This window comes from Dendrobates tinctorius, unplaced genomic scaffold, assembly GCF_039654945.1.
Source record: "Dendrobates tinctorius isolate UK_male_01 unplaced genomic scaffold, ASM3965494v1 ptg000293l, whole genome shotgun sequence".
In the NCBI taxonomy this organism is placed as follows: Eukaryota; Metazoa; Chordata; class Amphibia; order Anura; family Dendrobatidae; genus Dendrobates; species Dendrobates tinctorius.
Window position 1 is genome coordinate 11,363,508 of NW_027361960.1, and position 13,122 is coordinate 11,376,629.

A 13,122-nucleotide genomic window follows, 5' to 3' on the forward strand; every position below is an offset into this window, starting at 1 on the left:
TATTTTTAAACATTTTTTTTGCATACTTCAGTAGTCTTCATGGGAGACTAGAAGCTGCAGTACTTTGATCGCCTCTGCTACATACAGGTGATGATCAGATCGCCTGTGTGTTGCAAAAATGCACTCTTGCTATGAGTGTCGACCATAGCAATCTGATAATAACTACAGAAGTCTGCTGCAGAACTCTGGTTGTCATGCTGACCCGCGATCACGTGACGGGGTCACCGATGGGCGGATTAATGATGCGCTTGCTGTAAGCACAAATTAAATGTCACTGTCAGAGATTAACAACAGCATTTAACTAGTTAATAGCCCCGGGTGGATCGTGATTCCACCTGCAGCTGTTAGACAAATGTCTGCTGTATAGATCAGCTGTTATGTGCCCGGAAAGGTGCGTGCTCAGCACCGAAACCCGCCCCAAACGGGGAGCCCGACATGGGCGTACTATTACGTCCGATGTTGCAAAGGGGTTAAGGGTGCGTAATCACCTGAAACGCGACGATGTCTCATGTCATGTAAGCTGTTTATCCTCTTCCGAGCACTTTTGTGAATAAAATATATCCGTTACCTTGAATCCTTGTATTTTGTGATTGCTTCACGCCCTGATGCAGCGTCTTCTGAGTTCGACACACCTTCAAGATGTCTTCAACAGTGAGCTGGATTTAATCTGGTCTTCAAGATCATAAAAACTTTTTTATCCAGGTGAAAACCCCCAATACATCTCTGATGCATGTAATGTTTTTTTTCTTTGATATGTTTATAGATGTTTCTATCCCGCCAGTGATCTTATTGCGAGCCCCAAGTAAAACTAAGCTAACACAGAGAGCTGGCTTTTCTTTTCTACACTTATAGAAAGCACTAATGATATAAAAGCCACATTTATTTTCCAATACATTATAAACTGGGGTATCTTGTGTTTTTAGGGATTTCGAGCTCATCAGCTGCATAATGTTCTGGAAGACCCTGGAAAAGCGGATCTTACAGCAGATGTCGATTTTAGCTTCTTGAAAAGAATAGTTGGAAATTCTGTTGTCTCACTAGGCCCTATTGAGCAACAAGAGTTTTTGAAGAACATGGGAATTGATGTAAGAATGAAGGTATGTCTGACTTAATGCTTTCTTTCCCCAGCAAGAATTCAGATTTTGTTTTGTGATTTGGTGAGAAAGAATGATAGGATATAGTGGTTGAAAGAAACATCATGTGCTCAAGGGTACTGGTGGGGTATGTTTGTAGTAGGCTCAGGAACTAAGCCCGCACCATACATGGCGGATGCCGACTGTGTTATATAGTCATCATATTCCTGTACAAGCAGCGGCCAGAGCTATTGGGATCTCTGGTAACCATTTAAATGCCACTATCAATCACTGAATTTAAATGGCTAACTTTATGCATGCACCAACATCCATGGCACCCTCTTCCCCCACGAGGTGATTGTCGGTTACCAATGACAAACCATGGCAAGAGGTGACTTGCTGAAGGCTCCCATGCTGGCTATGCTGGCTTCCTATCCACAGCTTCATAGGAAAATGGCAGTTTTGCTATATATGTTTCAATACCGTAGTATTCCTAAATACAGTGCAAGCAATCAAACAATCACAAATAACAGTTTTCTAAGAGTACCAAGAAATAAAGAAAAATAATTAAAACTAAATGAAATTTAAATTGTCACCATGCTTTTCCCATTTTAAAAAATAAATGTTTGGTATTATTGCATCTGTAAGTCTGATCAATCAAAATGCAAAATTATTTAAACCATATAACAACCCCCCCCCCCAAAAAAAAAAAAAAAAAATTGAATCAAAACGCCAGAATTGCCACGCAGTGTGAAGAGTCACAAGTCTGAAGTCACAGCCTACGGCTACAAATAAAATGAGTTATCCAGACTTATGTAAGTAAAGCCTATGCAGATTTCCATTGCAGATTTGCCGGTTGATCAGCATGAGGATTAGCCCTGTTATCATAGAACTGATGACTGTGTAATTATTTTACGTTTTCTTGCTTAATATTGAAATTGGAATTTCCTTTCTTTGTGTCGAGGACATGCGGCCATTCTGATATGGATTTTAAAAATAAGCAGAGACTGGTAAAGAAGATCGATTTAAAATGTACAGTGGGTACGGAAAGTATTCAGACCCCTTTAAATTTTTCACTCTTTGTTTCATTGCAGCCATTTGGTAAATTCAAAAAAAGTTCATTTTTTTCTCATTAATGTACTCTCTGCACCCCATCTTCACTGAAAAAAAACAAATGTAGAAATGTTTGCAAATTTATTAGAAAAGAAAAACTGAAATATCACATGGTCATAAGCATTCAGACCCTTTGCTTAGTATTGAGTAGAAGCACCCTTTTGCGCTAGTACAGCCATGAGTCGTCTTAGGAATGATGCAACAAGTTTTTCACACCTGGTTTTGGGGATCCTCTGCCATTTTCACTTGCAGATCTTCTCCAGTTCCGTCAGGTTGGATGGTGAACGTTGGTGGACAGCCATATTCAGGTCTCTCCAGAGATGCTCAGTTGAGTTTAGGTCAAGGATCTGGCTGGGCCAGTCAATAATGGTCACAGAGTTGTTCTGAAACCACTCCTTTGTTATTATAGCTGTGTGCTTAGGGTCATTGTCTTGTTGGAAGGTGAACCTTCGGCCAAGTCTGAGGTCCAGAGCACTCTGGAAGAGGATTTCATCCAGGATATCTCTGTACTTGGCCACATTCATGTTTCCTTCAATTTCAACCAGTCTCCTCTCCTTGCAGCTGAAAAACACCCCCATAGCATGATGCTGCCACCACCATGTTTCACTGTTGGTATTGTATTGGGCAGGTGATGAGCAGTGCCTGGTTTTCTACACACATTCCGCTTAGAGTTATCACCAAAAAGTTCTACCTTCGTCTCATCAGACCAGAGAATCTTATTTCTCATAGTCTAGGAGTCCTTCATGTGTTTTTTTTAGCAAACTCTATGCAGGTTTTCATATGTCTGGCACTGAAGAGAGGCTTCCATCGGGCCACTCTGCCATAAAGGCCCAACTGGTGGAGGGCTGCAGTGATAGTTGACTTTGTGGAACTTTCTCGCATCTCCCTACTGCATCTGTGGAGCTCAACCACAGTGATCTTGGGGTTCTTCTTTACCTCTCTCACCAAGGCTCTTCTCCCACGATTGCTCAGTTTGACTGGACGGCCAGGTCTAGGAAGACTTCTGGTGTTCCCAAAGTTCTTCCATTTAAGGATTATGGAGGCCACTGTGCTCTTAGGAACCTTGAGTACTGCAGAAATTCTTTTGTAACCTTGGCCAGATCTGTGCCTTGCCACTGTTCTGTCTCTGAGCTCCTTAGGCCTGTTTCACACTTCCGTTTTTGTGTCCGCCAAACGGATCCGTTTCCGTTTTTTTGACGGAAACGGATGCCAACGGATCCGTTTTTAAAAAAACGGATCCGTTTTTTTTGACGGATCCGCGGTAACCGTAATGGAAGTCTATGGGACAAAAAAAACGGATCCTGCTAAAAATGGCGGATCCGTTTTTTTACGGAAAACACCGGATTTTGACGGATTTGAAAAAACGGAAGTGTGAAACAGGCCTTAGTCAGTTCGTTTGACCTCATGATTCTCATTTGGTCTGATATGCACTGTGAACTGTGAGGTCTTATGTAGACAGGTTTGTGCCTTTATAAATCAAGTCCTATCAGTTTAATTAGACACAGCTGGACTCCAATGAAGTAGAACCATCTCAAGGAGGATCATAAGGAAATGGACAGCATGTGACTTAAATATGAGTGCCTGAGCAAAGGGTCTGAATACTTAGGATCATGTGATATTTCAGTTTTTCTTTTTTAATAAATTTGCAAAAATTTCTACATTTCTGTTTTTTATCAGTTAAGATGGAGTGCAGAGTATACATTAATCAGAAAAAAATGAACTTTTTTGAATTTACCTAATGGCTGCAATGAAACAGTGAAAAATTTAAAGGGGTCTGAATACTTTTCATGCCCACTGTTTGAAGTTTATCTTGTGAGATCTGGTGGCAGCTTTACTTACACAACTCTGGACATCTCTTTTAACTTGAACCAGAAAATGTTAATTTGTGCAATAGTAATTCACCTCTTTAAGACATTTTGTGTTAAGTGAGAGATGTTAGCTTTGAAGTCCAGGAAGATAGGTTTAGCTGAACTTTTTGCCTCTACTTTGGAAATCTGCAATATGTGAACACAGTCTTATGATGCTACAGTGGATAGCTTGCAGAGCCTACAGTGAACCCTCCTATTTTTTACATCACAATGCTTCAATTGTATGGCACTAAATGTATACAATTTAGTCGTAATGTAATTTATGATATATGTATATCGTTTCAGGTTCTTCTGGAAAACAATAAAGATGTGACTACTCAACAACATTTAATACGAAGCTATGATGTTCTGATGAATCCATGTAAAATGGGACAGCGATTCAAGTTTTTCTCCTTAATTCCACATAGTCGATTGGAAAGAAGTAGTTCAGCAGTAGATATTCACCCAGTGGCCGGATTTACCCAATTACTGTACACAGAAGCGTAGTTAAGGTTTTGGTTCAGGGGGGCGAAGCTTCTGAGTGGGCCTCTAACCAGGTAACCTTGATTACAACTGGGTGATGCACCCTAATAGTGGAGGAGAACCTCAGCAGAGGACCGCGCTGTTGCTGAATATAATTTCTAAATAAAGGCCAATATTGATATTACCGCCATATAGTCCTACCGAACATATAAGTGATTACAGCAGAGTTACAGATGGTGACTTACCGCTGACGTTATTTCTGATGGAATTGTTCACTTTTCACGTCTTTTCCATCTGGCCCAGACTGCCATGACAACTTCTTCCAGCCAGGACTCGTCTGCAGAGAATACAACAAAGTCACATTTCACTTCTCATATTTTCAGCACTGTCACCAATGGGACTATTCCCAACTCCTCATTCTGTTGATACCCCAATGCTGAGCCGCTGCTGCCGTATGTGTCCTTATTACTGCACCTGATATCCCAAAACTGAGTCACTGCTGCCGTATGTGTCCCTATTACTGTACCGGATACCCCAATGCTGAGCCGCTGCTGCCATATGTGTCCCTATTACTGCACCTAATACCCCAATACTGAGCCACTGCTGCCGTATGTGTCCCTATTACTGCACCTGATACCCCAATACTGAGCCGCTGCTGCCGTATGTGTCCCTATTACTGCACCGGATACCCCAATGCTGAGCCTCTGCTGCCATATGTGTCCCTATTACTGCACCTGATACCCCAATGCTGAGCCGCTGCTGTCGTATGTGTCCCTATTACTGCACCTGATACCCCAATACTGAGCCCCTGCTGCCGTATGTGTCCCTATTACTGCACCTGATACCCCAATACTGAGCCGCTGCTGCTGTATGTGTCCCTATTACTGCACCTGATACCCCAATACTGAGCCGCTGCTGCCGTATGTGTCCGTATTACTGCACCTGATACCCTAATAATGAGTTGCTGCTGCCGTATGTGTCCCTATTACTGCACCTGCTGTGTGGTTCTGTGTGACCTCTAAATTCTAAAGCAACCCTCTAGAATATAGTAATGCCTGGTTGAAAATGCCCTAGAAAACCGTGCCCACATTTTGTCCCCTAGGAAGTAATACTGCCATTTGTGCGCCTTTGACAGTCACAGTAACCTGAGTTCTCCTATAGCAATAAGTGCCCGCTTCACATTTAATAATGTCCCAAGTCTCCCCCTAGTACAGCTCGCCTATACACAGTATAATGCTCTCTTATACAGTCTAATAAAATGACAGTTTGGGCAAAACAATAGCGTTTAGCAAGTGATTTTACCTTGCAGATTGCTTGCGCTTTTCCAAGTGATTTGAAGCATCGCTTGGAAAACTGACAGGTTGGTCACACTTGTAGTATAGTGCTTGACAAGTGTGACCAACTTTTTACTATTGATGCTGCCTATGCGGCATTAATAGTGAAAGATAAACGTTAAAAATAATTAAAAAAAATAAAAAAGTGATATATTTACCCTCTGACGGCCCCCCAGAGTCCTCAGCGATGCTCCCCGTACGTTCCGCAATGCATCCTGTTGTGAGTTCATTTTCCCCTTCACCATTGAGGTCTGATGAACTCCCTCTTCTGGTGAAGGAAGGTAGTGAGGCTGATTATCAAGCACCTGAGCAGGATGATGATGACTGGGTGACGGGAATTGCTGACTGGATATAAGGCAGCCGACGCCCTTCTGCCTTGCTGGTCATTTCTCTGAGGGATTCTAGGAGACCAGTCTAATTCCTGCTACTCAAAAGCTAAGTTTTCTGCTCTGCTTTTTGCATTTGTGTTTTGGTTTTGTTTTGCCTTGTTTTTCTGGATTTCTGCCATGCCCTGCTGGGGTGAGCTGAATTCCTTTTTGCTCTGTCTTCAGAAAATACCTGAGTACTGATTTAGTCTTTTTGAAGCCTAGCATCTTCAGGGCTTTTTTCCGATCAGTCTGTTGGCTCTTGTTTTGATAGGGTTTTTGCGGATTGCAGACAGCAGCTTTTCTATCCTGTCCTATTTAGTTAGCTTGGGCCCCATCATTTGCTCAGCCTATCTTTCTATCTGTGTTAGTGTTTTTTCATCTTGCTTCACCGTCGTTATATGTTGGGGGCTGCCTATTGCTTTGGAGTCTGCTCTGGGGCAGTTTAGATTTCCCTTTCTGTCTTTAGGCTATTTAGTTCTCCGGCTGTAATCGAGGGGTCTAGGGCACCGTAGGAACCCCCCACGGCTACTGCTAGTTGTTGTTGATAGGTTCAGGGGTCTGCAATCTGATAGCTGCCAACTTCTCTGGTTTTCTGGACTTAGCTAGTATTTTTGTTTTTGCCTCCTACGGTGACTCATTCATAACAGAATCACCAGCCATACCGCAGATCCTAGGATGCTCAATAGCAGGGAAGAATTGTAAAAAAAAAAAAAGTGTATATTTTTTCCTCTATATCTCTGAGGCCGTAGGGGGAATTTTCTTTTCTCTCAATGGAGATAAAGCAGTTGTCTGATCGTGTGGAGCAGCTCGCTGCGGAAGTGCGGGGAATTTCCGCCTACCTTTCTCATTCACATGCTGCTGAACCAAAGACCCCTACTCCTGATGTGTTTTTTGGGGATCGGTCTAAATTTTTGAATTTCAAAAATAATTGTAAATTATTTTTTGCCTTGAAGCCTAATTCGTCAGGGAGCCCCGCGCAGCAGGTTAAAATTGTCATCTCTTTGCTGCGTGGCGATCCCCAGGATTGGGCGTTTTCTTTGAAACCAGATGATCCTATTCTGACTAATGTGAACGCATTTTTTCAAGCCTTGGATTGTTGTATGACGAACTTAATGCTATTGATCAGGCTGAAAAGACCCTGTTGGCTTTGAGCCAGGGTCGAGATTCTGCAGAATTGTACTGTCAAAAATTCCGAAAGTGGGCGGTCCTTACTACCTGGAATGATAATGCCTTGGCAGCTCTCTTTCGGAAGGGTTTGTCAGAAGCCGTAAAAGATACTATGGTGGGATTTCCTGTTCCCTCTGGTCTTGACGATTCTATGTCATTAGCCATTCAGGTTGATCGGCGTTTACGTGAACGCAGGACTGCACGAGAGGTGTTGCCACCTGTTGAACAAGTGTCTGAACCTATGCAATGTGATAGAGTTTTGCCCAGGGAGCAACGTCAGGAGTTCAGAAGGCGTGATAAGCTGTTTTTTTTTTGTGGAGATGCCTCGCATATTATTTCTGTCTGTCCTAAACGAATGAAACATTTTGCACACACGTTTTCTGTGGGTGGTGTTCAACCTAAGTTTCTTCTGGCAATTACTCTGATCTGCTCCCTGTCCACATTTTCCTCCAAGGCTTTTGTGGATTCGGGAGCAGCCCTGAACCTAATGGACTTGGATTTTGCTAAACGTTGTGGATTTCCTATGACACCTCTGCGGACGCCTATCCCTTTGAGGGGGATTGATGCTACTCCTTTGGCGAAAAATAAACCTCAGTTTTGGACCCAGGTGGTAATGCGGGTCGCCCCAGACCATCAAGAAAATTGCAGATTTTTGGTGTTGCATAATTTGCATGATACCATTGTTCTGGGGTTTCCCTGGTTGCAAATTCATAATCCAGTTTTGGATTGGAAATCTGTGTCTGTGGTGAGTTGGGGTTGTCTGTGTGCCCTTAGTGAGGCTCCGGTTTTTTCCACCTCTCCTCAGTCGCATGATGTTCCTGACTATTTGGCGGACTTTTATGATGTATTTAGTGAGAATGAGTCTGCGTCTTTGCCTCCTCATAGGAGTTATGACTGTGCAATTGAACTGAGCCCGGGGTGTAAATTTCCCAAGGGTCGGCTGTTCAATTTATCTGTACCCGAGCACGAGGCTATGCGATCCTATATTAAGGAGGCGTTGGAGAAGGGTCATATTAGACCATCCTCTTCACCCTTAGGTGCTGGGTTTTTTTTCGTGGCCAAAAAGGATGGTTCATTAAGGCCTTGTATTGATTATCGTGCCCTCAACAAAATTACTATTAAATATCAGTATCCGTTACCCCTGATTTCGGATCTATTCTCCAGAGCTAAAGGTGCTTGCTGGTTTACCAAGCTTGACCTCAGAGGGGCGTATAATCTTATCCGCATTAAGCATGGGGATGAATAGAAGACGGTGTTTAATACTCCGGAGGGACATTTTGAGTACCTGGTGATGCCCTTTGGGCTCACTAATGCCCCTTCTGTCTTCCAGTGCTTCATGAACGACATTTTCCGAGACTTTGTGGATAAATTTTTGATTATCTATCTGGATGATATTTTGATCTTCTCCAAGGATTGGGATTCTCATGTGGAACATGTTCGGACTGTGTTTCGGATCTTGAGGGAGAATTCCCTGTATGTCAAAGGATCGAAATGCCTTTTTGGGGTACAGAGGATTTCATTTTTGGGATTTATTTTGTCTCTGTCAACTATTGAAATGGACCCGGCCAAGGTACAGGCCATTTATGATTGGGTTCAGCCCACTTCTTTGAAGGCCCTCCAGAAGTTTTTGGGTTTTGCTAATTTTTATCGGAAATTTATAGCAAAATTTTCTTGTATTGCGAAGCCATTGACTGATCTGACTAAGAAGGGTGCTGATGTGTTGAATTGGTCTCCGGAGGCTGTTTCTTCCTTTCAGGAGCTGAAGCGAAGATTCACTTCTGCCCCGGTTTTGCGGCAACCTGATGTCTCACTCCCGTTCCAGGTAGAGGTGGACGCTTCTGAGATTGGTGCAGGAGCTGTTTTGTCCCAAAAGGATCCTGTAGCTTCTAAAATGAATCCCTGTGCTTTCTTTTCCCAAAAGTTCTCCCCATCTGAACGTAACTATGATGTGGGGAATCGGGAACTGTTAGCCATGAAATGGGCATTTGAGGAGTGGAGACATTGGTTGGAGGGAGCTAAACATCAAGTCGTGGTCCTCACTGACCACAAGAATTTGATTTACCTGGAGTCGGCCAAACGCTTGAACCCTAGACAGGCTAGGTGGGCCTTGTTTTTTACACGTTTTGATTTTGTGGTCTCTTTTCTTCCTGGCACTAAGAATGTCAATGCTGATGCTCTCTCTAGGAGCTTCTTTGCTGATTCTCCTGTGGTGACGAAGCCTGCTACCATCTTTGGTGAAGAGGTAGTTCTTTCTGCCATCTCGCCCGATTTGAGACGTGCTCTGGAAGAGTTCCAGGAGGACAAACCTGAGCGTTGTCCCAGTGGAAAGTTGTATGTTCCTGACCAGTGGAAGAAGAGAGTGATGTCTGAAGTTAATTGCTCTGCATTGGCTGGTCATCCAGGTATTTTTGGTACTAGAGATCTGGTGAGTCGGTCTTTTTGGTGGCCCGCCTTGTCTCGTGATGTCAGGAATTTTGTGCAGTCCTGTGGGACTTGCTCCCGGTCTAAACCTTGTTCTCGCTCTAGTGGGTTGTTGATGCCTTTGCCGGTCCCCAGGAGGCCATGGACCCATATTTCAATGGATTTCATCTCTGATATGCCTGTCTCTCAGAGAATGACTGTTATTTGGGTGATTTGTGATAGGTTCTCTAAGATGGTTCATCTTGTACCACTCCCTAAGTTGCCATCTTCCTCAGAGTTGGTGCCCTTGTTTTTGCAACAGGTGGTTTGCTTTCACAGGATTCCTGAGAACATTGTATCTGACAGAGGAGTTCATTTTGTGTCTAGATTTTGGAGGACTTTCTGTTCCAAGCTGGGAATTCAGTTGTCCTTCTCCTCTGCTTTTCACCCTCAGACCAATGGGCAGACGGAGAGAACAAACCAGACCTTGGAGTCGTATTTGAGATGTTTTATTTCCGCTGATCAGGATGATTGGGTTTCATTTTTGCCCTTGGACGAATTTGCTTTAAATAATAGAGCTAGTTCTGCTACTTTGATGTCACCTTTTTTTTTGTAACTTTGGGTTTCATCCTCGATTTTCTTCAGGGCAGGTGGAGCCTTCTGCCTGCCCAGGTGTTGACACTGTGGTGGAGAGAATGCACCAGATCTGGGACCAAGTGGTGGATAAGTTATCTCTCTCCCAGGAAAAGGCCCAGCGGTTTTCCAACCGACATAGGACCATTGGTCCCCAGTTTAAGGTTGGTGATATGGTTTGGTTATCATCAAAAAATATCTCTATGAAGGTGGCTTCTCCTAAGTTTAAGCCTAGATTTATTGGACCTTACAAGATTTTGGAGATTATTAATCTGGTCTCTTTTCGGTTGGCTCTTCCTGTCACATTTAAAATCCATAATGTGTTTCATACGTCCTTGTTGAAGAGGTTTGTTGAACCAGTAGTTCCTGGGGTGGCACCTCCGGACCCTGTATTGGTTGAAGGTAACATGGAATATGAGGTAGAGAAGATACTGGATTCCCGTCTGGCTAGACGGAGACTCCAGTATTTGGTTAAGTGGAAGGGTTATGGTCAGGAGGATAATTCCTGGGTCTCTGCCTCTGATATTCATGCCAAAAGATTGGTGCGTGCCTTTCATCGGGCTAACCCTGATCGCCCTGGTGGCGTGGATGAGGGTTCAGTGACCCCTCCTCAAGGGGGAGGTACTGTTGTGAGTTCATTTTCCCCTTCATCATTGAGGTCTGATGAACTCCCTCTTCTGGTGAAGGAAGGTAGTGAGGCTGATTACCAAGCACCTGAGCAGGATGATGATGACTGGGTGACGGGAATTGCTGACTGGATATAATGCAGCCGACGCCCTTCTGCCTTGCTGGTGATTTCTCTGAGGGATTCTAGAAGACCAGTCTGATTCCTGCTCCTCAAAAGCTAAGTTTTCTGCTCTGCTTTTTGCATTTGTGTTTTGGTTTTGTTTTGCCTTGTTTTTCTGGATTTCTGCCATTCCCGCCATTCCCTGCTGGGGTGAGCTGAATTCCTTTTTGCTCTGTCTTCAGAAAATACCTGAGTACTGATTTAGTCTTTTTGAAGCCTAGCGTCTTCAGGGCTTTTTTCCTATCAGTCTGTTGGCTCTTGTTTTGATAGGGTTTTTGCGGATTGCAGACAGCAGCTTTTCTATCCTGTCCTATTTAGTTAGCTTGGGCCCCATCATTTGCTCAGCCTATCTTTCTATCTATGTTAGTGTTTTTTCATCTTGCTTCACCGTCGTTATATGTTGGGGGCTGCCTATTGCTTTGGGGTCTGCCCCGGGGCAGTTTAGATTTCCCTTTCTGTCTTTAGGCTATTTAGTTCTCCAGCTGTGATCGAGGGGTCTAGGGCACCGTAGGAACCCCCCACGGCTACTGCTAGTTGTTGTTGATAGGTTCAGGGGTCTGCAATCCGATAGCTGCCAACTTCTCTGGTTTTCTGGACTTAGCTAGTATTTCTGTTTTTGCCTCCTACGGTGACTCATTCATAACAGCATCCCTGGGAATGGAACCTACCGGGAGCATCGCTGAGGATTCCCGGGGCCGACAGAGGGTAAATATATCACTATTTTTAATTTTAATTCTATTTTTCTCTGGATATTGTACCCAAGGCATGAAGGAGAGTCTCCTCTCCTCCACACCCTGGTACCATCTGCACATGAAACGCTCACTTTACGCATGGTGGGCATAGCCACATGCGTAAAGTGAGCATTTCAATGCATTCCGCCGCGATTCCGCAGAAATAATGAACATGCTGCGGATTTTAACGCTATGCAATTCCGCAGTGGTAAAATCCGCAGCATGGGCACAGCAACTGCAGATTCCCATAGGATTGCATGGGGATGCATTTTTTAAGCATTTTTTTTTAGTGCTTCCGCAGCTGCAAAAATGCGGTGGAAACGCTAAACAAATGCAATGTGGGCACACAGACTTATAATTACACGCTGGCACAAACAGCCGCTGAGATAAGGTGATCATTACACTGGTTTAACCCTCCCTCTGCCTGCCAGGGAGGATGCGCCGCTTTCTCTGCACAGGTCAGTGACTGCAGCCATCAGTGTGATCTCTAGTTTGCACTTTTCCTAGTTTTCTCTCAGTCCCAAAGTGCAGTAAATTCACAGGCTAAGACAATGCATCACCATATAGCGCATCAGTGACCGCTGCAAAATGCCTGAAAACTATGTAACACTTAAGGAGAGCATCATGCAATGAACATTTCACCCCAATAGCAGTAAGTTGTATGTATATAGCCAAAGCAACAGATTAGACATATCAAATAGTAAATGACATGTGCTAAGATACTCATCAGTCCACATGTGTATGCAGTGTGTCCACTGGTCCTGGCTGCTGCTCCTCAGCTGTCAGGCTTCTCCACGGGCAGGCAGAAGCAGACGAGTGCAGATGCAGACAGTGAGCCGAGCTTACAGGCAGAGGCAGAGCCCCCTGCATCCAGGCTGCTGCTGGAGATGATGACTTCTCTGCAGCAGGGAGCTTTCAAGGAGAGTGCCCTCAGCAAGGATTGGGTGAGTGACTTCCCTTCCCCCTCTCCTCCACAGACTGCAGAAGAGCGGTCACATGACTCACTCCCTGCACTCTGATGGAGGCCTGTCATTCCCTCTGTTAACTCCCTGTGATCAGGTTTTCTACCATGCATGTTACTTACAGTAGATACATGCGCAGTACAAACGCAGGGGAAATAAAAGATGATCATTGACCGGAGGCAGCTGTGGGTGGGCCCCCTCAGAGCGCAGGGCCCGGGGCGACT

At 44.2% G+C, this 13,122-nt stretch overlaps 1 protein-coding gene across 3 annotated transcripts in view; it reads left to right on the forward strand.

Annotated features, from left to right (window-relative positions):
• The window catches only part of NDUFAF7 (NADH:ubiquinone oxidoreductase complex assembly factor 7), a 120,587-nt gene extending 115,887 nt beyond the window's left edge, over positions 1-4,700 (forward strand). For all 3 annotated transcript variants that reach the window (XM_073560125.1, XM_073560126.1, XM_073560127.1), the window contains 2 exons: positions 924-1,097; positions 4,340-4,700. In XM_073560125.1, the coding sequence (XP_073416226.1) occupies positions 924-1,097; positions 4,340-4,540 (375 nt within the window). In that variant the 3' untranslated portion in view covers positions 4,541-4,700. The remainder of the gene's footprint in view (positions 1-923; positions 1,098-4,339) is intronic.
• The last annotated feature ends 8,422 nt before the right edge of the window (positions 4,701-13,122 follow it).